Source organism: Penicillium taxi (genome assembly GCF_028828555.1).
Source record: "Penicillium taxi strain IBT 34144 chromosome Unknown utg000005l_segment0_segment0, whole genome shotgun sequence".
Lineage (NCBI taxonomy): Eukaryota > Fungi > Ascomycota > Eurotiomycetes > Eurotiales > Aspergillaceae > Penicillium > Penicillium taxi.
In genome coordinates, this window is record NW_026643207.1 from 2,194,029 (window position 1) to 2,218,165 (window position 24,137).

Sequence of the window (24,137 nt, forward strand, 5' to 3'; positions counted from 1 at the left end):
GCCTCCATCTGAACAAATCTTCGCTTCTTTTGTTAAAAGAGAAGCAGAGATCGCGATATTCGCTTACTTTAGTCAATAATCAGCACTAGATAGCTATTAGGGCTACAAAAGAGGCGTCATTGTTAGTCTGTACTGGAGCATTTACTCCTGTATATGGCCTTCTATGTGCTCACCGAATCAATGATATGGTCAAGCAAAACCACCCCATACCACTTACTGATATTCATCTCTCGGCCACGCATACCTTCCACTATTGGAGCCTCGGCTTCCTGCACAGCCTCCGACGGTGTCAGGCCGGAATGATATGGCACTAGTGGTGCCAAAGAAGCAGAAAACTCCAGGCAGATGCTCTAAATGCTGCGAGTTTGGCCATATGTTAGTAAGTGTGGCATGCAACGAGGGCTAGAAAGTTATGCCGGCAGTACAATAGGCGGTCAAATATCTCGTTTTCTATCAATTTCCGCAGTTTACTAGGCCTAAAAACCTGCATATAATTCAGAAGGAAAGAGGATTTTTTGGCAGAAATGATAAGAGCCTAAAAAAAATAAGGCAAGAAATACAAGAGCGTTAGGAGAGATACAAGATAAATAACAGAATATCTCTCAGTAACATCGTCAACCGACAAATATCTACAAGTCCTCGTCCTCTCCATTTAAAACCTGTTCATTGATTTCTGCAACCTCATCTTGACAATAGAGGCGGATTTTCTAGCATGTCTTTCCCAATATATTTGAGCTAGACATGCTGGGAATCATATCCTATCATGCCATGCTTTTCCAAATCTTCAAGGAAATGCTCCCAAGTGGGTCGTCCATCAGAGCTCTATGTTATCTCTTTAAAGAATCGTTCTCACTCTTCATTCTTGAAACTTGAAAGGTAGACCAAGTGCCATGCAGCCTGCCTATATTATTCCACTTTGCCCTGTGTGTATTTTCAGTGAGATGAGTGAAAAAAGGAAGATGTTTTCAACTCGTCAGAAAAGGGGGTCACTTATGTATGATGGGCCCGCGAATATTTTGAATCTCCACTCAAAATCCCCCGACAGAGAACAAGAAAACCGAAGGTACTTCAACTTAAAGGCAGAGACGGAGATGCCCAGTTATCTAGTTTCGAGGTGCAGATTAATGGATGAGTAAAGGCATACCCATATATCCAGTTCTAAGGTAGTGTAAGGGTTACTGGATTTTACAGAGAAGACAAGGATGGGAACAAGAACTCGATAACATTTCAAGACTGATTCTTGAAAGAATCATGGGGGATCCGGGTACGGATCGGTTAAGTAGTTGTGGGTATTACATAAGGGTCACATGATTTCCAGATTATCAACTCCGTGACAGGTAGGTATAAGGGGATTCCGAAGTAGATATAGAGATTACGATAGACCAAAGCACAAGTCAAGTTAAGGATAGAGATATAGGAAGTATTGCTGGATTAATAGTAGAGCCCCAAGTGCCTAACATGCAGTCTGGAATAGTGATACCAAACGTGTTGTGAGAGATAGTAATAGGGCCAAATACAAAGATATCAAATAACCAGTTTAAAGGTAGAGAGATAGAGATGTAAAACGTATTATTAGAGATAGTAGTAGTGTACCTGATTGAAGCATACTGAGTGTGCATACTTCAGATTCCCTAGTTCAGACTTCAAAGCATGGATTCTGAAGTATATTTAGTTTACCTGTCTATCAATAATCTAAACGCCGTAGCAGCTTTTCATGGCGCTGATACCAATTGCGAAATCGAACGCATTCTACGGCATGCGCGATGCAAAAAGCCTGCAGCTAGAGAAATCGACTGTAACATCGAGTTCGCTGGAATCCTATACGCTTCTTAATATAGATTAGCGTAATACGGTGCTATTTCAAGGCGGGATTTGATACCCATTCTTGTCCACATTCTTACCCACATTCTAAAGCTAGTGCCTATTCTGATACATCGGAACCCGCTGTTCTACCCCGCCCTCACCGTAAGCCAAAACTCATGCAACTCGCGATGAACGCCTTCAAGCTCAGCTTGTACGAGATGGTGGCCTTACCTATCTTCAGATTGCTAAGAGCGTAGGAATCAGTCCCCAGCAAGTGCAACTAGCTTTCATAGACTCACGACCTACACCTCGTCGACGCTCTGGATGCACCTCTATCCTCTCTTCTAGAGAGCTTGATATAATTGGAGAGTTTATTACTTCTTCTGAGCTTACTCGAAGAATGAGTTGGAAAGAGCTAGTTCAATATCTAGCCATGACGTTGACTAGAAGACTCTTCTCCGTGCCTTACGAAAAAGGGGATATTCTTGTTGTATTACCCTCCGGAAACCTCCTCTTTCAAAAACAAATCGGCAGGTTCGTTAGGTATGGGCTCAGGTGTATGTTAGTTGGACTCAGGAGTAGTGGGGTACGATATTCTGGTCTGATGAGATATAAATCACCTTTTATCTCTGTTTTTAATCGAAGAATCTAAGCCTGGGGAGGAATGCAATGCTACCTATATCCGAACTCGATAACAGAGGGCTCCGGTAACTTTTATGTCTCTGAAAGGCTATACTCTATTCAAAGAGGAATGGTTTCTATATTATAGGTCGTATTTCGGGTCATTTTGGATCGGAGTTTTAGATCATATTACATATTAGTTAGAATTAAAGTTTTTGACCCGAAATTTCAATTCCAAGTTTTTATTACTTGCAAAGAAGATGATGTACGAAAGTTGTTTAATTATAATAAGCGGTTTATAAAAAGCGACAGAAAATTGAGCTTTTAGTAGGTCAAGAAGTACCAAACATTACTTTTTGGACAGACGTAGATCACAAGTAAGGGGGAGGGGTTTGCATAAGAGGTGATGGTAGAATACAAATGCGTGGTATTTCCTACAACTCCTGAGGGATTTCTCTCCACTACGGCATCTTGCAATATTGATTGGAAAGCCACTAGAGACTCTGAAACAGTCGAAAAGCCGGAATAGAAGCCAGCATGACCAATATCACATTATCGACGCCCGATACTACATTTACAGAAAGCACCACACACAGCCAGATCATCGTACCCCTCGCTATCCTCGGTCTCACATCTCATGCGTTCTTCATTCGCTACCATGATGTCGACAGGCTAGTAGGAAAATTATTTCTTCCGTATATTTGCGTTCAATTTGCCTTTTGGCTATGGTTGTCCACCTACGACGGAGTTTTGCATTCAGCCATTTTCATAGGACTCGCCAATGCGAGCTTCTTCGCTTCGCTATTTACTAGCATCTCTATCTATCGCTTCTTTCGCCATCCAATAAAATCATTCCCAGGCCCTAGCCTGGCGCGACTGACATCGTGGTGGGGAGTTTACAAGCTTACGACAGGTTCACAGCGATACGAGCTTCATGATGACCTACATCGTCAATATGGACAGATAGTACGAATCGGTAAGTGTTTTTCTGTGTGACGCTTGATCTTGGAGCCTTTTTAAGTATTTCAAAGCTAAGAGAACACATAGCACCCAATTACCTGTCTATGAATAGTTTAGACGCCGTGGCAGCTTTTTATGGAGCCGGTACTAAATGCGGGAAATCGAACACGTTCTACGGTTTGCGCGACGCAAAGAGCTTGCAGCTAGAGCAATCGATTGTAAAACATCGAGTTCGCAGGCCGGTATGGGACAAGGCGTTTAGCGCCAAGAGTATGTGCTGAGACAGGCCAGTTTTACAGATACCTAGGGCTAACAATCCATATCATGTACAGAATGCCTGGATTATCTCCCAAAACTGTATCACCATGTCGATTTAATGAGTAGCTGCATTGCCAAAGCAGCTGAACAGGGCGAAAAAGGCGTCCTAATAAACCACTGGCTCAAGGGCTTTGCTTTCGACACGGTCGGCTCCCTAGGATACAGCAAATCATACAACTGTCTGGAATCGGGCAAACTGCACCCGGCAATTACGGATTTTGAGAAATTTATGGCTGCAGGAACGACCCTAGCCGCACTTCCATGGCTAATGAGAATCATAATTAGTCTCCCGGGTCTACCGAATCCGCAGCAGGCTTTCATAGATTTTGCAGAAGAGACTCTTGCCGAGCGGAAAGCTTCCGGTATCAACTCACCAGACGTGCTATCTTATATATTCCAAAAGAGGAAAATCGCTTTGAGCTATGCGGAGGAAATTGAAGATATGATTATGCTAGTTCTCGCTGCTGGTGACACAACTATTTCTGCTTTGACCTTTAGCATGTATTATCTTGCTATCAATCCCGAAATACAGCGGTCGCTTCGGGAGGAGATCAAGGCTGCCAATGCGGATGTTGTGAATTTGAAGTGGGAGGATATTCAGGCGCTTCCGTTGTTGACGGGCGTTATTGACGAGACGCTACGAATGCATCCTCCTGTGCCATCTGGGTTGCCACGCCTTACGCCTCCTGAGGGAATTTATCTTGGGGAGACTTATATACCTGGAAATGTCAGTGTTAGCTGCCCAACCTGGACTATCCAGCGTGGTAAGTATGAATTCTGAAGGGGAAGTGAAGACTTGCCTATATCCAATTCCAAGGTTCTTACCTAGGTATATGTTGACAGGTTACTAATTCTCTTTAGATCCTGAAAACTTCACCGACCCACACACTTGGGACCCAAACCGCTGGATCAATCCTCCAGAGAATCACAATCCGAAAGCTTTTTTCCCATTTAGTCTAGGCCCGTTCAGCTGTGTTGGAAAGGTCTTTGCTTATATGGAGATGAAGCAAGCCCTCGCTAAGTTGGTCACTACCTTTGAATGGGAGTTGGCACCAGGAGAAGATGGAACCGGGGTGCTCTATGAGAGCAAAGATCATACAGCCATGTCTTGTGAAGCCTTGTGGTTGACTATGAGTAGAATCTAGCCTAGTGCTGGAGTGGGTACTATTAGTCGGTGTAGATAAATAGATAGCCCCTGGGCCCACTGCTGGAATACGTGGTTTTAGATAGTTTTCGGTTTGAAATACTTCACGTATCTAATCCTATCAGTCCTGGAGTTGAGATTGGCTGGAGTAATATATGCACAGTCAAAATGAGCCTCATGCCCAGGTATCAACACTTGACTGATGGAATCGCTAGAATGCTCAATTCTGGTCATGGCGGTAGCACATTTGTGCACCTCTAGAGTTTGAATGATCATTCCGACCCTGGCAAGCTGCACTGGCACCTGGGCATGTGTTTAGACAGATTGATTAGGTCGTACCCAAAGTAGTCCTGGTGTTCTACAAGTAGACATTGGATATTGCCCCGGCGCCTACAGTTGCTGTTGAACCTTGAAATTGGACATATGACCTTGAAAATCTTGCCTATGCATCACCTGGGCAACAGTCTCCTTCAATAGTTAAGCAGAAAGGCCTCCAACATAGCCCATGAGCTGCTGGGACCCATGAGCTTCAGCTGATCGAGGTTCTTTATGCGGGGTTTGATTGAAAAGAAATATTACACTGATGTCACCTGGGCAAAAAGCATGCTCCCGAGGTCCCGGACACCCCGGGTCCTGGGCATTGCACCCCGCACGTAGAAACCCAACACCCCGCTGGTAGCTGTTACTGTCATAAGCCCTAATTTGATACATCTTCGGTAAGGAATCGATTGGACCCCAGACTGAGAAGATGAAGAACGCTTTCATAACCCTTGGCGATAGAATCAAATAGATGTTTTAATGGAATTTTAAACATCTATAGACTACAGTATTCCTCCTAATTCGATATTCAAATGTCTTGGGATGGCTGGAATTTGGGCAGGATATATGACGTTGAAGGGCAAGACATGGCAGGTAAATATTACAGTCTCAGATAACAGAAAGCGGTAAACATAAAATAGCTAATCAGTTGCCCAGGTGCATGGCCCCAGCCTCAATGATTTTAGTGGCTGTGATGAATTTGCCCCTCTCGGCCTATCTGTCGGCATGACGCTATGTATTGCTGCCTGCAGGTATCACAGCCCAGAGCATGGGGCTTTTAGTGAGTCAGAGAGGCTGTGACAAGTCATCAGTCTTTGCTGGCCCTTGCTTAGTTGTACGGGGTGATATATCTAGTGTAAGTGTAGCTGTCTTGTTATGTATTATGTTTCAGCTTGTAAGGAGTCAAGATGTAAAGACTAGCCTACTATTAACCTTAGAAACTAGCATATTGATGAAGAAGTCATCTTAGTAGACCAAGCAACGGGGGTGGAATGTCTATACCTACGACGCAGTCACGCTTTGGCCTGTTTTTGTTAAAAATACAAATTTGGCTTAGTCATATGGAGTCCGCACATGTTCGACTTTCCCGATTTAGATTTTCAGAATTTTCACTTTTTGAATTTTTTATTTCCCTTCCTTGATGGTGTTGCATCTGTATTATTAAACGGAGATTACTACGGAGTAGGAATAGTTAGGAATAGTTCAACTAGTATTAGCCTGATCCCATGCTTATGGTCCAATAATGTGGATAAATATTAAATATTAAATATTCAATACTGGTACTCTGTACTAAGGAAACATGTATTAATCTATTTAAATCTAGTTATCAGGAGTCATGGAATTAATAATACAAGTTTCGGATCATAGGTTCTGTGACGGTAGTTGGTCGAGACCCCGTATGGAATTCTAAAGAATTCTTAATTATTAGGTAACTTTGGTTACGTATTGTCACGGGACTTCACTCCACACAATTTCACTTCCTTTAACCCTTCTCCCCTTTTCCTCTCCTTCCTTTCGTCCTCTCTCTCTTCTTCCCTTCTCTAACCCCCAACTCTCTTCCGTTCCAACGAGCTTTTCGCTAAGTGTCGTTGCTGATCTCACTATTTGTGAGGTTTGCCTCTTCCTGAGGGAAATCAATTTCTCTCAACCCTTTTGGTGTTCTTCGTTTGATTCGCGCTCCAAAAAACAATCTTCGATTCAGAAGTGAAGACGCGCGCACGACCTCAACAATCTCGGATTTGATTTCAAATTTAAGTGGGGTTAACACGCGCACTTCCAATTCCAATCCTACATCTGTCCAGATCCTGTGACTCGAAGTTTTTGAAGGCCTTACCAATTTTGCACTCCTTCAATTTCTGTTCTTTACTTCCTTCGGTTGAAAATCGACTCCCTCATGTCAATCAACTAGAGACGTTCACTTCAACAGATTCAAGAGCAGAGCGACGCGATCGTTTGTTCGCTCCCTCCTCTTAACCCATCCAGCATTAGGGTTTGGCGGTGCAGTAGACGGTGCGTTCCAATTTCAAATTTATTTTCCCATAACCTGGTGCTGACTTTCAACAAATAGTGTCTACAGCCCCCGTCCCTAAGTCTGGGTTGTTCCTCAATTCTCTCCGCAATGCCGTCCTTCTATGCGCCAGGCTATGGCCTGCCAAGCCACGGGCTTCCTACCCCCCCTGAGAGAATTTACGGCGATGAAGCGCACTACAAGTCGGGCTTCTTCGCGTTCCCTCCTCGCTACCACCAGAATGGATGTGAATTCATTGAGCAATACTCGCAGTCTTTGAAGCCCAATCCGCTGTACCCCCACCCTCCTATCGAACATGGCATGTATGCCAATTCTCTGCCACCCATCCGGACTAATGTGCAGTTGCCCCCGATGGGCAGCTCTATTCCACAACAGTACCGTCGCCAGGATATTGCCCCGATGCAGCAAGAGCAGCCTAAGGAGGAGAAAGCCACCGGAGGTGTTGCCACCTACCTTGACTATGATATGGAACGCATGTCCGATTTCGTCGCGGAAATGGCCCAGGGAATGTATGCACTATACAACACCAAAATCACCTTATCAGATATTGACTTCGCGCGAAGCATCGCCCCAGGATCCTCTACTCCCCCTCAGTTCCGCAAGTACGTCTACCAGATCTTGTCGTCGACCCGCCTGCCAAGCTCGACTATTTTGCTGGCTCTTTTCTACCTGTCTCTCCGAATGCGTTTGCTGTCATCTCAGCGTGTATTCAAGAATGGCACTAGCCAGATCTATCGCATGCTGACTGTCTCCCTTATCTTGGGAAGTAAGTTCTTGGATGATAACACCTTCCAGAACAAGTCTTGGTCTGAAGTCAGCAACATCCCTGTGGCGGAGCTAAACAAGATGGAGTTGGAGTGGCTCTTCGCTTTCGACTGGAAGCTCCACACCCGGATGTATGCTGAGGATGATGGGTACAACTCGTGGCGCCGACGCTGGGAGAGCTGGCGTGCCAAGGCAAACCTTCGGGCACAGGAGTCTCGTCAGACCCTCGCGCCTATCAAGACTAATCTTGTCCGACCTCACCAGGCCCCGGTTGTTTCCAAGGCGCCCTTGTCCCCCGAAGGCGAAGGCCCTATTCCTCCCCAGTACCAGCGCAACGAAAACTCGTGGCTCAACCCAGCGGCATCCGAGTATTCTCCCCCATCTGCCGCTTACACTGGCCCCAGTACTCCCGTTTACTATCCCGCTTTGAGCTACCAGAACCCGCCACCCCCGTACTCGCATTCCTGGATGCCCCAGACGCATTATCTGCCTCAACAGTCTGTTCCTCGCTCGCAGCCTCCATCGTACCCCCCACACCCCGTTGTGGCCGCACACTCCATCATACCCGAGTGTGTGGACTGGTCATGGATCCTCGTGCGGATGCCATTACTGTTTTAATCACCTTGAGCACTACATGTGCGACCAAGCCTATCCTTCCCTGCAGCCTGTGATGGCAGGCTAGGGAAGTGCCACTCTTTTGACTTTTTTATTGAATCGACGTCGATCCTTTTCGCATGGATTCAATTTCTCATTCGACGATACCGACTTTATCTTAACTTTCTTGCTCGCACCGACGTTTGTGCCTATTGATATATCGATTATCTTTTACCAAACATCGTCTATGAGCGCCTTACTCATTCCGAAAAGTACTTTTGTTCTGCGCCTGCTCCTTCGATGCCAAGCGAAAAACTCAAAACAACAAAAAAAAGAGGAAAATAGCTCAACGCAGCGACAATGGCGCGCCCCGGCTACATTCACTCACGATATCTTATTACCCGCGATACCTATTCATCCGGAGAGTGTATGCTTCACTCGGCTTTTTCGGTTTATTTCCGACCTTTGCCGATGGAGGGCCGCGGCCGCAGTCACGACCATAACGAATCCCCAAAATCCCATCAGTTTATCTTATTATTTTATGACTTCGGTTCTTATTCGGGTTTTTTCTCTCTTTCGAGTGCTCTTTTTGCTCAGCATTTCGCGCTTCAAGGCATCTCGTCTCGCAGTGTTCACACATAGATAGCCCTTTCTTTCTTGACATTCTCAGCTCTCCCCCTTTTGATGTCGGTACATTATTCTTCTTACTTCATTTCAATTCCCCACGCTGCAATCAGTGTCAGGCGTTAATATTCAACCTCCTCTTGGCTTCGTTGGCCCCAGCCATTCTGCGTTAATCGCCGATTAATCGCTTTAACCATATTCTTTTTTTTTCGATTCCCCAGAACTCCTTTAGGAGATTTCAATGCTGTTTCCAGTGGCTTATTGGTTTACATTTTCCTCTTGAGCTTCTGGTCCTTGATGACACCAAGATCATTCTAAACAAGAAAAAAAATTGTGGCAAACTATTATCTTTGCCTCTGATTGCTTGGTTCTTTTGTAGCTAGCTCATGATAGTTTGTACATTGTAAATATCAATAGACTTATGCAGCTACAATATACCCTCCGTCCTTATGTTTCACTTCAAAACTTGAGGGCTGATCCCTTAAAAGATGAGAGCTTAAAAGTGGACACCAAGATATCTAGCTTACTCTTAACTAGCTACCACTTGGTCCCAAATTTCTAGTCTAGATTTCTGAACTAATAGTCTATGTAGTTTGTTGGAGATGATATCAAAATGCCCCTCTCTATAGGTACCTCTATCATATCCACATCTTTTTACATCTCAATGCATCTAGGGCTTCTGATGGATACTTCTCTTTCTCTGCATCTCTCTCTTTACTATTTATCTCTATTTATCTCCCGCTCTTGGAATTACTCCTATAGACCATCAGGACAAGCGGGTTTACTTCGCCGTTTCAGTTGACGTAGAATGGAAAGAATAGCATAGTAATAAGGTATCATTCTTAAACTCAATAATAATGAAACACTCTCGGAAAAGAGTCCCTCTTGACATGTGTAGGTAGTAATCTTGAATCATGACGATTTCATCCATGTCATTGTCGCAGTCATAACGCTTTAATCAATACCAATATGAATATCACAATATTTATATCCTAGTCATTCCTCATCCAATGATCTAGCTCGTTGCATGAGCCAAATGTATTTTCATCGCCGCGAATCAATATTAGTATACACTCCCCTGTATACTTTGATCTTCTCGCTGCTGATCCTCTAAAGACAATTCTTCTGAAGTAGCACCGTCACTACCGAGTGCATGCGCATGAGAGTGAGACTCGGTCTCTGCAGAGTTGCTGTCCGAGTAATTTCCGACATCCTCGCCGTCGCCGAGGATATTGGTTCTCCGGGCCTGTTGCTGTGAAGTGGATGACGTTTCAAAGTGACGAGTAGTACGGTTATAGGAATGAGTCTTGATGCGAGTGTCAGAGTGATGATTATTATGGTGTGGCCGAGGTCGGCTGAGTTCTTTAGTTTGATTGGCGCTCAGTTCGTCGTCACCATCTTCTTCAAGGTCCTGTGATGCCGATCGGAAGTGTTGACGAGAGTGAACAATGGGTTTGCCGAGGGGAGATGCGTGGTGACCATGGTATTCTTCGTTTCCGTCTTCGGATGGAGCACGGCTATTCGCTCCACTTAAGGACCCGCCTCCATCGCGACCTCCCAAATGTAGGAGGGCGAGTTTCATATATTCCGAGGAACCCGATGAGACTGGTGGGTGGAGCAAGTGGTCTTCACTGTGTCGACTGAAATCACGGAGACTAGGTCGAGTGAGACGGGGACTGGTGCTGATTCGAGTATCGGAGCTAGAATCTCCGGTTCTGATATCCTCTTTCTCCATTGCCGATTGTTGTTTTGACTGTAATTCACTCTTTGAATCCCGGCTGCCGGTAACAAGTCGAGCTGATGTGTTCTCTTCTGATAATGTGGGTTTCTCATTCGTGGGTTGGGATCTAGTGGTCGATATTGGTTGTTCAAGGCTGTCATCCGTCTTTCGCGTGGGTGGGTTGTTAGCATAGCGCATCGATTCTATCATCTTAGACCGAGCAGATTTTTTGCCATCTACAGAGAAGCCATGCGTACAGCCATCAGGACAGCCACCCCATTTCCGCCGAATAGGGACTTGCTCTGTAGGCGTAGCGGGCGCCGGGCCTAGGCCCTTCGTCTCCCGTTCACGATTTTTCTCAGAATCTCTCTCCTTCCGCAAGTCAGACCATGTGCGCAGCTTATTCTGGAGTTTATATTTGCCGTTGTCAGAGTTGTGAGTCATGACTACAAACTCGCAATGGTCGATGTTTCGCAGATCCTCGAAGTATTCCACACTCCAATGATACCATTTCATCAGGAAGACACGGGTCATGAGGCCGTGCGTGACAAGGACAGCCACACTTGGAAAGTCGTCTTCACCAAACAATCGCCAGAGAGACTCGTTGAATCCGCTCACTCGGTCGTACGCATCTGCTGCGGACTCGCCGTTGGGGATGCGATAGAAGAAATGCCCGTAATCTGCTCGCTCCATCCACATCCGCTCCATTTCCACTGAGCATGGCTGGAAGTTACCGAAGTCTTGTTCTCGTAGTCGGGGTTCCTCGTAGATCTTGATAGTTTGTCGGGGAAATGGCGAGGGAGAGGGCGAGTCCGAGGTTAAAGATTCCAAAATACCTGCGGTAGTCTCTCTCGTCCGACGATAGGGAGATGTGAAGAAGTGGAGGGTATCATCCGGGCGTAAGAGCTCACGAAGCCGGCGACCAGCTTCCAGTGCTTGACGATGTCCTTCGGGTGTGAGTTTCACTCGATGATCAGGAGTAGATTGATGGATATCGCGGTTCTTATTGCCTTCGGACTGCGCATGGCGGATGAGAATGATCATCTATGAGCAGGTTTCAGTCAGTTACCACAAACCTGCACTTTACAGTTGGTTTACTTACTCGTGGTTTCCCCATGTCTGCAAGGTCATAGAAACTGGGAATGCGGGGAATTTCGGTTCGAAGATATATGCAAATGTTTCAAAGTAAGGAAAGATCAACAAGAAAAGGTCAAATGAGTCCATATGTAATTATTCATTCAATAAAGGCAACTGCTAAATCAAAAAGAAGCGCAGAATGGAGACGAAAGGCAGAAAACGGTACACGCGAAGATGCAAAATACACTCCATCGCCGCACGGACCATCGCATCTGCTCCATTCAGTGAGCGGTCTTTACTGTTCAATCACCTTATATTCGTTCACACGTCATGGCCGATTCGTTGTTAGAGCTACTAGTTCCTCCGGAGTTATCTCAGTCTTCTGATGCTGTCAAATCATCATATCTCAATCGCTTATCCACGCTGTCTCTTCAAACCCTCCAGACTACCGAACTTCAGTCTCTCGCCCAGTCCTCCCACTCAACTCTCCTCTCCCTCCAGGCCCTATCCAATCGGTCGCATAGGGCCTTCGTTACTTCATCCGACAATCTATCTACACTTCGCACATCGATTCCAAAGTTAACAAAAGAGGCCCAGGAGCTGCGTGATGCCATCCCGAAACTCGACCAGGAGACAGTCAGCTTCTCCACCAAATACAGCAAGGTCACAGATAATGCTGCTCTCGGACGACGGAAGAAAGCCATGCAATTGGCACGGAATGTCGATCGACTATCCGATATTCTAGAATTACCCACTCTATTGTCCACCGCCGTGTCGGCAGCATCTGCCAACTCCGGCGCAGGCGCAGCGTCGACTACATATTCATCCGCCCTCGACCTACATGCGCACATCAAAAGATTACAGACCCTATACCCAGAATCGCCACTTATTCAAGATGTGGCATCCCAGGCCGAGGATGCCATGAAAGAGATGACAACTAATCTAATTGCGGGGCTTCGCGCTCAGAACCTACGCCTAGCAGCTGGTATGCGAACCGTAGGCTGGCTGCGACGAGTCGCCCCTGATCTGGAAACGCTACAAGCCGATGGTGCCGCGAGTGGATCTGGGGAAGGAGCGCTGGGCGCCATATTTCTGATCTGTCGACTGTCAAATCTGGTCTTAACGCTCGAGGCATTGGACCCACTTCGCGAACTTGCAGACCAGGAAACTCAACGAAGAACAAGCAATAAAGGCAAATCTGACAATTTAGCTAGTGGTCAACAGACTGACCGCTATCTAAAAAGATACATTGAGATCTTCCGCGAGCAGAGCTTTGCCATAGTTTCGTTGTACAAGAATATCTTCGTCTCGGAGCAGTCTGAGCCCGAACCTGCCATTCCAGGCTTGAAGGGACCTGATGCATCGACTCCAACCCATGATTCATTCCAAAGACTTCCCTCAGCTCTTGCGACATTCCCAATGCACTTAGTGCAACTTCTCACCGACACTATGCGAACCTATCTTCCCAATGTCCGGGATCGGAGCTCGCGAGAGTCCCTGCTGACACAACTGCTGTACTGTGCAGCCAGTCTGGGACGCTTGGGAGGTGACTTTGGTATGGTTTTAACTGAGCTGAGTGGGGAGGAGGACATTGAATGTGAATGGGAGGAAGTGATGCGCAAACACCGGGCTTTAGCTGGGAGACTAGAGCAGCTGACCAGTCGAGTGGCTGCACATTGATCACTAGCGTTGTTCTTATTTTACCGAACTATATTAATTCAACCTTACACTTATTATACTTTTCTAAATAGTTTCAATATTCAACCCGCAACATACCTCCAGGGCTACCCTTATTATAGGTATCGCTGCAATCACTTACAACTTGAACTCACTTCCAAGCTTTAATTAGGTCCCATCAGTTTCACCCTAACCTGTATTTAAATATACTACATTCTTTAACCTCAGATTCTTACTAGTCATTCCTAAACATAGAACTCGCAACTAACTGCGGCGCCTTACAGGTAAAGTCGTGAAATGTATGTAATCTCGAAGTGGGTCTCCGCTTTTTCCCCGTGTTTGTGGTCTGTGTTACTTCTCTTTCACTCCCCTTCGTCTTTGTTTCCTCTCCTCATTTTCTCTCCAGTCTACCTTCTCGCCCTTTCTATACCTCACCTTCCAAGTCTTACAGAAATATCACATCTGGTGGCGGAGCCATGACCGCCCCCGCGCTGGTTGACCCGACGAAGCAGGCCGAGTACCCTATCGTCCTGGGTGAACGGCTGGCCAAGGCAGATTCCAGTCGGTTGGTCAATGTCAACTACAATTATAAGACCAAATCTGCAACGTCGCGACAACGCTCAATCATCACTCGCTCCTCCCCGTCGCACGATCTCTACAATCTTTCCGTCACCGATAAGGCCCCAAACGCCGATCACACCTTAGCTTATTCCTACGAAGGGTGCGAAGATCCAGCCAGTGAAGGTAATTACATCCTGGTCTTTGACCCTGATCGGAAAGTTTTTGTTCTGGATACTGTGTCTACGAAATATAATTTCAACTTGCGGTCGGCACCAGGGAAGACCGAGAAACAGGTCATTGAACAATACGAGCAACTCAGTCTGGGTACACACGAGTATGAACATACATCGGGCGAAGATCGCAATGCTGTGAGCGGTGCTAGCGAAGATGAGGGTACCGCTGACGATAACAACCCATACGACTTCCGACATTTCCTTCGCAAAGAGGGAGCGGAAGATGTTAAGCCGGCCTCGGGCCACTCCACCCCGGAGCCGGTGTACACCAGCAAGGCCAACACGCCGATAATTCCAGCCACAAAGCCAGCCACAAAACCCATAGCTCGACCCAGGAAGCAGGCCAATCCACTTCGAGAAACAAAACGTCCGGCAAAGCCACCAGCTAGAGCTGATCCACCTAAGCCGACTACGGAGATACCCGCTGAACCCACCGTTCGCGCCGATCCACTGGAGCTCGAGCAGCGTCGTCGTTCTCCATCAGCAGGTGCCTCTCAAAAGAGCATTTCTTCTCCTGGCTCAAACATCATTATTGATGGAGACCTTATTATTGACATGGGCTCCCCACCACCTTCGAGACCCTTCAGAGTCAACCCTGCCCACTTCTCATCTAACCATACCCCAGATGACAGAGAGGAAGATGATGGGGATGAGGAACTTGAGGAATTCAGACTCCCATCTCCTGCTGGAAATAACAAGGCCCCACCCCCAATTTTAGAAGCAGATGATGTGGAAGACGATGATGCACTTGCTGCGGAGATGGAAGCAGCCTTTGAAGAGAGTGCTCGGGAAGAGGAGCAGGCCAGGAACCAGCAGTATGGTCAAAATCATTACAATGTCCCAAGTGATGATGAGAGTGAAGTCAGTGAAGAGGAGTAAGACTTTACTTCTGCTCCGTATACCTAGGGCTTCAAGTCTCTCTAATAGTTGCCCTCTCCCCTTGTCAACTTTCTTGATTTTGCATTTCATCAGCGTGGCGCTTGGGCACAAGACCAGAGATACCAAACCTGCACACTATTTTACATTTGTATGCAGGTGCTTTTCTTATTCCATTGTTCCAAGTAGATAAATGTTTACCACAAGAGATCTCTGCAGTGAAATCATATTATTTGTTGGACCATTTTGGATCTAGGCAAGAGAACGTATTTTTTCTATAGATCCTAATTTCATTTTAGAGCTTGAACTCCAGTGTAACTGTCTGTCGCCTCCATTAATATATATTCAGTTGATCGAACGGTCTGATTCAAACCATCGCAACGAAGGGATATAAGATGAGGCTATTTATGCCTTTAGATCTCGGGATTATTCTGCCCTTAGACGCCGGTGTCTCAAACTAGTAGGGCAGAATGTCAAAAGAGTGTATATAATCCCCAATTTCAATTGAACTTATGTTCCTTCGGGGACATAGTTGAGCAAATACAGAGAAGATTAGCATGGCTCCTGCACTAAGGATGACGCGCTCAATCAAAGAGAAGCTACCCTTTTTGTTTTTACTAAACGGCCTTAATTAGGGTGTTATGAGGTAATTCCATTTTGATGAAAATACGAGGTTATGCGTTCGAAGCCGACTGCGCGCTTTTTCTTTTTGAATAACATGAATCTATATGGAGCAGGCGGTATCATAAGCCGAAATATTAAAGAAACATACTTTACCGTATATAGCCCTAGGATCGTATCCCACTTGATATCAAGATGCAAGGTAGGTAAATGAATCTGAGATACAGGTAAAATAAAACCAAAATTTGAAGCATATTCACACCTGATGAAGAAGAATTCTCCAAATTTATTTTGTCGTTGTTTTATACTTCGACTTCCGGAGCCACCGGTTGTTCCGTTCCGAGAAGCTTTCACTTCATAGAACGGAACTTGCGCCTTGTTTCCTATTTCGTGCTCACAAGAGCGCTGACATCCTGCGGTATAACTGAAGAATAACTCTACTTCTCTCTTCAAATTGAAGTGGTGAACTGCAATACTTCTCATTGACCTTATCGTCAGAATGAGCTGCAAGTCTGCATACAGATCATAGAGCTAGCTACACAGCGCCGAGCGCCCATGTGACTTTGATTTCGACTTTCTGCAGGAAACCCTGAGGCTCTCGCATTGAAGTGCGTTTCATCTTCTTTCTCTCTGAAAAATTCCTCCTCACATACCAACCTCGACTTTGACCTCACCCTTGTCCTTCCCGCCCCGTAGTGGGATCTCAGCATTCTCTATGTCACACCAGCGAATCCCCGGCCTCCCAAATCCAGTGGTCGAAGAGACAAATAAAAAATGGTACTTCACAGAGGAGGAGCTCGAGCGGACACCCTCCCGTATGGACAAGATTGATCGCCAACAAGAGGACTACATCCGGCATCGATCTGTCGAGTTTATCTGGTCGGTGAGCACAATGCTCAAGCTGCCACCTCAGACATCTATGACTGCCACCGTCTTCATGCACCGATTTCTTATGCGCTACTCCCTTCGAGCGCAATACCCTGAACTAGCATCAGACTTGATGCACCCAAAAGTTATTGCGGCAGTGACTCTATTCGTCGCGTCCAAGGTGGAGGAGAGTACGCGCCGCATGAAAGACTTTGTTATCGCCTGTTGCCGAATCGCGATGAAAAAGCCAGATCTTATCGTCGATGAACAATCGAAGGATTACTGGAGGTGGCGTGATCTGATCCTCCAGAATGAAAGTGTTTTGCTTGAACATATCTGCTTCGACATGTCGCTAGAATCACCTTACCGCATCCTCTTCGAATACACCGAGTTCTTCAATGTCAGCGGCAACAGGAATCTCCGACACGCGACTTGGGCATTTTTGAATGACTCCACCTTTACCGTTCTCTGCCTACAGTTTCCAGCACGGGTAATTGCTGCAGCAGCACTTTACGCAGCAGCTCGTCATTGCAAGATCTCATTTCCAGATGATAGCGAAAAACGACCTTGGTGGGAACAGATAGATGTACGTGTTGAAGACCTTATCAAAGCCTGTACAGTGATCGTCAAAGTTTATGAGCGAGCCCAACAGCATCTCAGCAAGGGGTACCCCGATTTTCCTTTTGATCACTCTGATCCGAACGATCCGACTCGTCTGTTCCATTCCGACCCATTTCCTTTCGATGAATCGAGGAAAAGCTCGAGAGAGCCTTTAGAGTCTCTGCCAGATGATAGAAAACGCTCCCGAGAGCCTGAAGAATCCCTGCCAGATGATGAGAGCCCGGCAAAACGTCCGCGTACGGCTTCAGTATCTGAAGAGGGCGAGATTTAGACTTGAAATATTGATACCCTTTTAAATTAAATCCATTCATTCTATATTAGGTAGACATGTATAACACTGAACCCATCATGATAATTTATATACAAATATCTAGGTATTTATGGAACCACGGAACAGATCTACTAGAAGAGGTTCAAGGTCATATGAAATGAGTGGAAAGTGCTATTTTCTAGCTTAGAGCAGAAACCTTGGGAATCTTAACCCTGATTTTTCCCCCCCTCATAATTCTCCTCACAAGGAGAAAACTCGGGATATTCTAAAATTCCTAGTAACCCTTCGTCATTCCTATGCCGTGGTCGAGTAGGCTGCTCGAGGCCACAAAGCTGAATCCACCGAAGGGGTTGGCTTCACCCGCGGCCGAGCCAGCGAGTCCGGATGCTGAAGACTTTGAGCCGCAAAACTCGTCGAATTTGCTGTCCACCGTAGGGCTTAGAGGTAAATGGGTGAAGTCATCAGAAAAGTTCTCTGCCAGAGCCGGGTCTGTCACGATTGGCTGGATAGGAGCGTCCAGCTCACGGCGTTCAAGGGCAGCCCAGTCAATCTTGCGGAAGAAGCGATGCTTTTTGATGGTTACCAAGTCCTTAGGCATATGATAGCCCAGGCGCTTGGAGGGCTCCTTTCGCATAAGACGGGTGAGAAGGTCTTTGGCGTCCGGTCCGAGGAAATACGGCATCACGAGCTTCTGCTTGATTATCTTCTCCTGAAGCTTTGCGTGGTTTCCAGCACTGAAGGGAGGGGAGCCAGTGAGAAGATCGAAACCGAGTGCGCCCAGTGACCACCAGTCACATGCCTTGCCGTACGGTTTGCCCTGGATGACCTCTGGGGCCATGTATTCAATCGTTCCGAGAGATGAATTGCAGCGGTCGTCATCACTCAAGGCGATTTTGCTCAGTCCGAAGTCGGTGAGAAGCAGGTGGCCTTGTCGGTCCAATAGACAGTTCTCAGGCTTGAGATCACGGTACAAAACGCCGACATTCTGGTGTAGATGTTCGAGTGCGAGAACCATTTCTGCCATGTAGAAAGCCGCTACATCCTCCTGGAACATGCGTTCCATAGCAAGGTGTGTGAACAGCTCACCACCTTCGGCATACTCGAGAATCAAATACAGCTTTTCATGATCCTGGAAAGCATAGAAAAGCTTCACCACAAATGGATGGCGGTTGACACTCTCCAAAATCACCCGCTCCGTCTTGGTTTGCTCCACGAGCTTCTTATGCACAGTGAGCGACGCCTTTCTGAATTGTTTCTGCGCATAAAGTTTGCCAGTAACAACATGTCGGACGAGCAGGACAGTTCCAAATGAGCCCTTTCCGAGGCAAAGTACAGGTGCAAAGTCTTGCGCAGACATTTTACGACAGAGCTGGCTTCGCATATCTGTACCACTGACGGCAATTCCAGAGCCAATGCTAGATGAAACTTCTTCGTTCACAGCATCTGCGCTGACAAAATCATGTTCCAGCGGTACTTCATAGCTGGTCAGGATTTCGGTATTATCACTATCAGAGGCGACACTCGCATTGCTGGGAGTTTCGGAACAAAGTCCACTGGTACCAGTAGTTGACTTCCCAAGGTTAAGCGCGTCGAGCTGGAGCTTCAATGCGCTTACTCCATGTCGATTAATAATGTGATTGACTTGCCCACACGGGGTAGCGGGATGTGAATCTGCAGCTCTGGAGCTGGTGGTCGAGAAGTCTGAGTCCTCATCGGCAGAGACAATTGGGGTGAAGCCGTGCACTGTGGAACGTGCCCAGTCTGCCTGGGGAAGATTCTTCTTCTTCTTCTTTTTACGGGCCTTGCCAGTCAGAAGATCTGGGTAGAAAGCAGGTGCCTGCATATTATCGCCTTCGTTGGCTTGGGTATCACCCATGTGGGACTTCCGGGAGTGTTGATTGGCCGACATTTCGATAGAGTAATGCGCAGTGTCGGCTTGAGGGGCAAATACGTCTCCAACCGAGATATCTTCATGCGCGATGGGAGCCATGGTGTCGGCTTGCTTTTAGGAACAGGTCGAAGAGTTTCGAGGCGTGCAGGTTTACTATGGACCTTTGAAAAGTCCCTTTCGTGCGAGAGACGGTGATGGCTGGCGGTTTCTCACACAGCGGTGGAAAGTGGCAAATACTCGAGATGTCTCTTTATGAGCGCCTAATCATTCATATCATTCAATTAGCTTCATATTTCCTTCCTTTTTGATTCTTTTCTTTTTCTTGTTCACCGATTGGCGGGGGTAAATTGAAGAGTTTGCAGCAATCTAGCGGCCCCACCATCGGCATACATAGAAAGTGAGAAGTTGAGAAAGATCAGAGGGTTAGCTTACCTCAAATCCAAGGAAGAAAGGTAGTATCTCCCCTTGCCTGGGACTGAAGCGTCTTTCTCGAGCAGTTTTACCGTCCGCCCTTTCTCAGGACGGACCTGAGACCCCTACCCAAGGCAACTCGCCAACGACAGAATTCACAGGGTCAGCAAGCAATTTGATTCCAGTAGGTGAGTGTACACCCGGATTATCAGAAGGTCCTGTGAGTGAAATCGAGGTGAGGAGAATTGAGTTGAGGCTGATCAGAGAGCTGATCAAAGAAGGGGGGAGAAAAGGGGTTGGTGCAGACAGGTACATAGAGGACCAGAAGTAAAGTAAGATAAATTAGAAGAAGTGATAGACGAAAGCAGGTTCCCACGAAGAAGTGGAAGTACTATTGAATGGAAAGAACCAAGAAATCAAAAGTGCTTCCAGATGCAAATCCGGGGCATGACGCTAAGCCTAATCTGGAATTCACGTGTTGATCTGGAAGCAGGCTCTAGAACAGTAACATTCCTTCTTTGCATCTTTGCATCTTTGCATCTTTGCAGATACTTGCAGAAACTTGCAGACTCGATTAGAGATAAAAAATTATACGAGGAAAAATCCTGTCCAACTTTCCAACCTATAAGACTATAGAAAGGGATGAAGAGTTAATCTATACAGCACGAGGTACCGGTACATCATGAGTGTCAAAGAACTCCCGAGTCCTAGTAATCTCTACACCAGATCGCTGTACAAAAGGCAGAGCACTAGGCTTCTCCACCAGCACAGTGACACGCTCATTGCCAAAATCAACAGTCACAATATGAGCGATAAAAGTAGCCAACGACTCAACAGTCTGGAAGGAAGTCTCTTCGACTTTCTGTATGCCAAAACATTAGAACAGCCCGTTAAATAGATAGAGATTGACATACCTCTGCCACAGCACGAGTCACATTTTGATAAGTCTCGACAAACTTGGAGGCCCAAGCTAACTGTCCAGGACCGTTGAACGTCAAGGAAACAATCACAGCCTGCTTTTCAAGCCGCTCGTGCTGATTAACCCCAACAATGCAGTGGCATCTGATCCCATTGATAGCGAACTCCTCTTCCACAACTACTGGAACACGACCAGCCAATATAATTGGCTCGCCAACTTCAGGCTGCCGTTGCATGTAACCCCATACCGTCACACTGCGATATCGCAGACCCTCCTCGGAGCGCAGAAGCGCCTTCGGCAAATGCAGAGATACCTCGCATTTCGCGTAGTTCGTAAGTAGAGCCTCTTTAGTTTCAAATAATTTCTGCAAGGGAGCCGCTGTGGCATCCAAAAGTCCCAGGCCGCAATTTGTGATAATGCTGGCAGTGACACGTGGGTCTTGGCCAGCAGCACTGAGGTTCATTTCGTCGCACCGGGTGCCATCTACACTGACCATTTGGTGATGTGGGTGCTCTTCTGAAGAAACATGATGCACCATGTCGCGGACATCGGATTCTATGCGCCGGAATAGCTTGCCATAATCCAGTGATAGTGAGACATTATCGGCAGCTGCGGCTGCAATGGCGGAGGTGTAGGAGAGTTTCAGGCTTGCGGTGCATGGTTGAGATTTGCCAAGTCGGTGCCAGGCCTCTGGGGCTGCGGGGAGGGGAAGCTCAATTTTGTGGAGACGGACACTGTCTAGGACTGCGGGTTCATCGAGAACGTAGGGTTTGTTGGTCATTATGATGGGGTTGATGCTCGTTTTACCTAGGTAGGTACGGATACTGATGCTGTAGTTGTTTCTAGAGGACCATCTGGAATCTTGTTCGGTTCTTGGAACTGATTAGAGACTACTGAGTCAAATTGGCTAAGATCTTAGTATCTCTGTTTCGGATTCTGTATTAGAATGTCAAGGTGAAGATGGTGATAATGGTGGGGGAAGCTCGGGAGGGTTTTTTTTGAGCGGGGCACAGGCTGAGTAACGTAGGAAGCTCTCTTAACTAAACTGAGCTTGAAGATTTAAAGTATATTCATCACCTGACCTTATTTTTCTATGTATTGACAGTATTGCTCAGGTGCTCTTAAACACTGCTGCCGGCGCACATCATCACCACTACCACCAACCATAATATCTACAAGGCTGCATTCTACATTGAAGATGTAACACATCCTTTAGCCAGTAACATTGCCACAATAATCTTCGCCGCCTCAATCAAACAGGCAGTTTCACAATCGTTTCGATGATATAACCTTAGAACCTTCCAAAACTGGAGAGGATGAAAATTATACACACACTTGAAAACCTGGGCAGAGACCTGAAGACCAGGTAGCTTGAACGATTCATGAGTGATAGCGCTTTACAAAAAGGGACTCTGAATACCTTAAGATATCAAAAGACATGATCTCAGAATCATATCTAGGTAGATTGATACTACCTATTTAAGTGGAATTTCAAGTCCTGATCATTACTAAATGTAACTTTTGAAGCATAGAATAAACTAATCTAATGAACTCATCCGATAAATGCAACTATATCTCCGTACTTAAACCTCGATGTCAAACTTGCGACACGCCTTGGACTTCGGATAGATTTGGAGAAGGCCCATAAGGAATTTGCACCAAATTTTCCTTGTCTTCTTAGGAAGAGATTTTGTCGACCTTCGAGATCGGAGAAACGAAGATGAAATTCTTAGGAAAGTCCACTTGTTTTGATTATTATGTTATGTAGCTCACAGCAAATTGCGTAAATAGTGAAACTTGTCAATCAATTACATATATCTCTATAGTAAAATCTCTAGTGGAGTAATCTGAATACATCTGCTCATCTTCAGTAACATAACTCCATGAGCAAGATTAAGTCGGAGACATCAAGGGCGTGAGATACAGAGCCATCTGCCAGGGCGAAAAACCAATGGTTCCTGGAAGAAGAAAGAATAGCGGTTCATTTTCGGCTGATAATCTCCCACCTTGGACCATGGCCCAGAGTCAGGCCCTCTGGTCTTGCCAGACTCTTGGTCTGGTCGGGCTCCCTGGTCTATTCTCTCTTACTTCTGATGCCTGTCCTAACTGCATTATAATTTTCAAATATGTTAGATTCTTTGTTTCTATGTGAGTACGTACTTTTGATATACCGTTTGCGGAGACCATCGAAACGGTCATCATCCAGGGTCGGTTTCAACCAGAAAAAAGAGTTGAAGTTTCGTGTAAAAAACTCTCCATAAACCATTCATAGATTTCACGGGCGTCGGTCATGCCCCGGAGGATGTATTAGAAGCTGGGCGGGGTACCCTCTTCCAAGTCAGGGTAGAACTCATCAGCGTGGGCGAGCTTGTCCATAGCGTTGTCTTAACCCCACTTTTCATAGTATTCAACGATTGAAGTTGCGCAGGTGGTTCCGGTGACGTTCCAGAAATCTGGTTCAAGTTGTCGACAAAACCACAAGAGAAACCACTTATCGCAAATTGACCGTTGACATCTGTTGGCCTGGAATGCTCGATATGCGAAGAATTTTCCATATCACTTTCACTTACTCGGTACAAGATCTAGAACAAGTAACATACATAGGTATCGGAAAAACCAAATGTCTTAGCTAGTTCGGCCAGAACGCCAGTCTTCTTCTCATCGTAGGCCCGAATATCAAAGGCAGAGTCGTCAGGAGTTGCCTGTACTCAAACTGGCGCCCAATAAAGCTGGCTATGTTGGGAACATCGTCCTTAGTGGCATTGAACTTGCGGAAGATCTGGTAAGTGACACCGGCAGAGTCATGGCCAGGATCATTGAGCAGGGCATATCCTCAAGAGCTGCACAAATTTCCAATAACTCTCTCAAATTGTCTAGTTTGATTTAAAAGTGAGAGAAAGAAGAAAATTGACAATGAGACAAAATTTAATTTTCGAAATCAATTGTCGGTGGCGACAAGACCGGCCAAAACTGCAGGAGTCCAGTTCGGCTTTATGATTGCGACTTGCTATATATTTTGAGGTCTCACTTCTTTTTTTCGCCATCGATTGAATGATTATCACTGAACTTGGATGATCGGAGGCCCGCGTATCTTTTCTTTATACTATTTTTGAAGTTAGAGAAGAAAAAGATGGAGTTAAGTCCGGCGCTAGTCGCCCGGAGAGCCCTGTTCAGGGCATAGCCCTTTCGAGTAAAAGAACGTTCCGTGGCAAAAAA

At 46.2% G+C, this 24,137-nt stretch overlaps 9 protein-coding genes across 9 annotated transcripts; 6 read left to right on the plus strand and 3 right to left on the minus strand.

Annotated features, from left to right (window-relative positions):
• Window positions 1–2,961: 2,961 nt before the first annotated feature.
• On the plus strand, window positions 2,962–4,847 carry N7495_008157 (uncharacterized protein; the record flags this gene model as incomplete). The annotated part of the gene is made up of 4 exons (XM_057210808.1): window positions 2,962–3,404; window positions 3,497–3,654; window positions 3,717–4,466; window positions 4,564–4,847. 4 exons carry the CDS (start codon window positions 2,962–2,964, stop codon window positions 4,845–4,847), a joined length of 1,635 nt encoding a protein of 544 aa, XP_057060351.1.
• Window positions 4,848–7,283: 2,436 nt separating this feature from the next.
• On the plus strand, window positions 7,284–8,576 carry N7495_008158 (uncharacterized protein; the record flags this gene model as incomplete). Its single annotated transcript, XM_057210809.1, has 1 exon — window positions 7,284–8,576. The coding sequence occupies one exon, from the start codon at window positions 7,284–7,286 to the stop codon at window positions 8,574–8,576; it is 1,293 nt and encodes a 430-aa protein (XP_057060352.1).
• Window positions 8,577–10,239: 1,663 nt separating this feature from the next.
• N7495_008159 (acid phosphatase DET1) lies at window positions 10,240–12,013 on the minus strand (the record flags this gene model as incomplete). The annotated part of the gene is made up of 2 exons (XM_057210810.1): window positions 10,240–11,940; window positions 11,999–12,013. The coding sequence occupies 2 exons, from the start codon at window positions 12,011–12,013 to the stop codon at window positions 10,240–10,242; spliced, it is 1,716 nt and encodes a 571-aa protein (XP_057060353.1).
• A 290-nt stretch (window positions 12,014–12,303) lies between these two features.
• Window positions 12,304–13,653, plus strand: N7495_008160 (Dor1-like family protein; the record flags this gene model as incomplete). The annotated part of the gene is made up of 1 exon (XM_057210811.1): window positions 12,304–13,653. One exon carries the CDS (start codon window positions 12,304–12,306, stop codon window positions 13,651–13,653), a length of 1,350 nt encoding a protein of 449 aa, XP_057060354.1.
• Window positions 13,654–14,126: 473 nt separating this feature from the next.
• On the plus strand, window positions 14,127–15,323 carry N7495_008161 (ELL-associated factor; the record flags this gene model as incomplete). The annotated part of the gene is made up of 1 exon (XM_057210812.1): window positions 14,127–15,323. The coding sequence occupies one exon, from the start codon at window positions 14,127–14,129 to the stop codon at window positions 15,321–15,323; it is 1,197 nt and encodes a 398-aa protein (XP_057060355.1).
• Window positions 15,324–16,656: 1,333 nt separating this feature from the next.
• N7495_008162 (uncharacterized protein) lies at window positions 16,657–17,700 on the plus strand (the record flags this gene model as incomplete). The annotated part of the gene is made up of 1 exon (XM_057210813.1): window positions 16,657–17,700. One exon carries the CDS (start codon window positions 16,657–16,659, stop codon window positions 17,698–17,700), a length of 1,044 nt encoding a protein of 347 aa, XP_057060356.1.
• Window positions 17,701–17,974: 274 nt separating this feature from the next.
• N7495_008163 (AGC family serine/threonine-protein kinase) lies at window positions 17,975–19,690 on the minus strand (the record flags this gene model as incomplete). Its single annotated transcript, XM_057210814.1, has 1 exon — window positions 17,975–19,690. One exon carries the CDS (start codon window positions 19,688–19,690, stop codon window positions 17,975–17,977), a length of 1,716 nt encoding a protein of 571 aa, XP_057060357.1.
• A 967-nt stretch (window positions 19,691–20,657) lies between these two features.
• On the minus strand, window positions 20,658–21,702 carry N7495_008164 (dihydroneopterin aldolase; the record flags this gene model as incomplete). The annotated part of the gene is made up of 2 exons (XM_057210815.1): window positions 20,658–20,864; window positions 20,917–21,702. The coding sequence occupies 2 exons, from the start codon at window positions 21,700–21,702 to the stop codon at window positions 20,658–20,660; spliced, it is 993 nt and encodes a 330-aa protein (XP_057060358.1).
• Window positions 21,703–22,935: 1,233 nt separating this feature from the next.
• N7495_008165 (uncharacterized protein) lies at window positions 22,936–23,339 on the plus strand (the record flags this gene model as incomplete). The annotated part of the gene is made up of 2 exons (XM_057210816.1): window positions 22,936–22,993; window positions 23,194–23,339. The coding sequence occupies 2 exons, from the start codon at window positions 22,936–22,938 to the stop codon at window positions 23,337–23,339; spliced, it is 204 nt and encodes a 67-aa protein (XP_057060359.1).
• Between the last annotated feature and the right edge of the window lie 798 nt (window positions 23,340–24,137).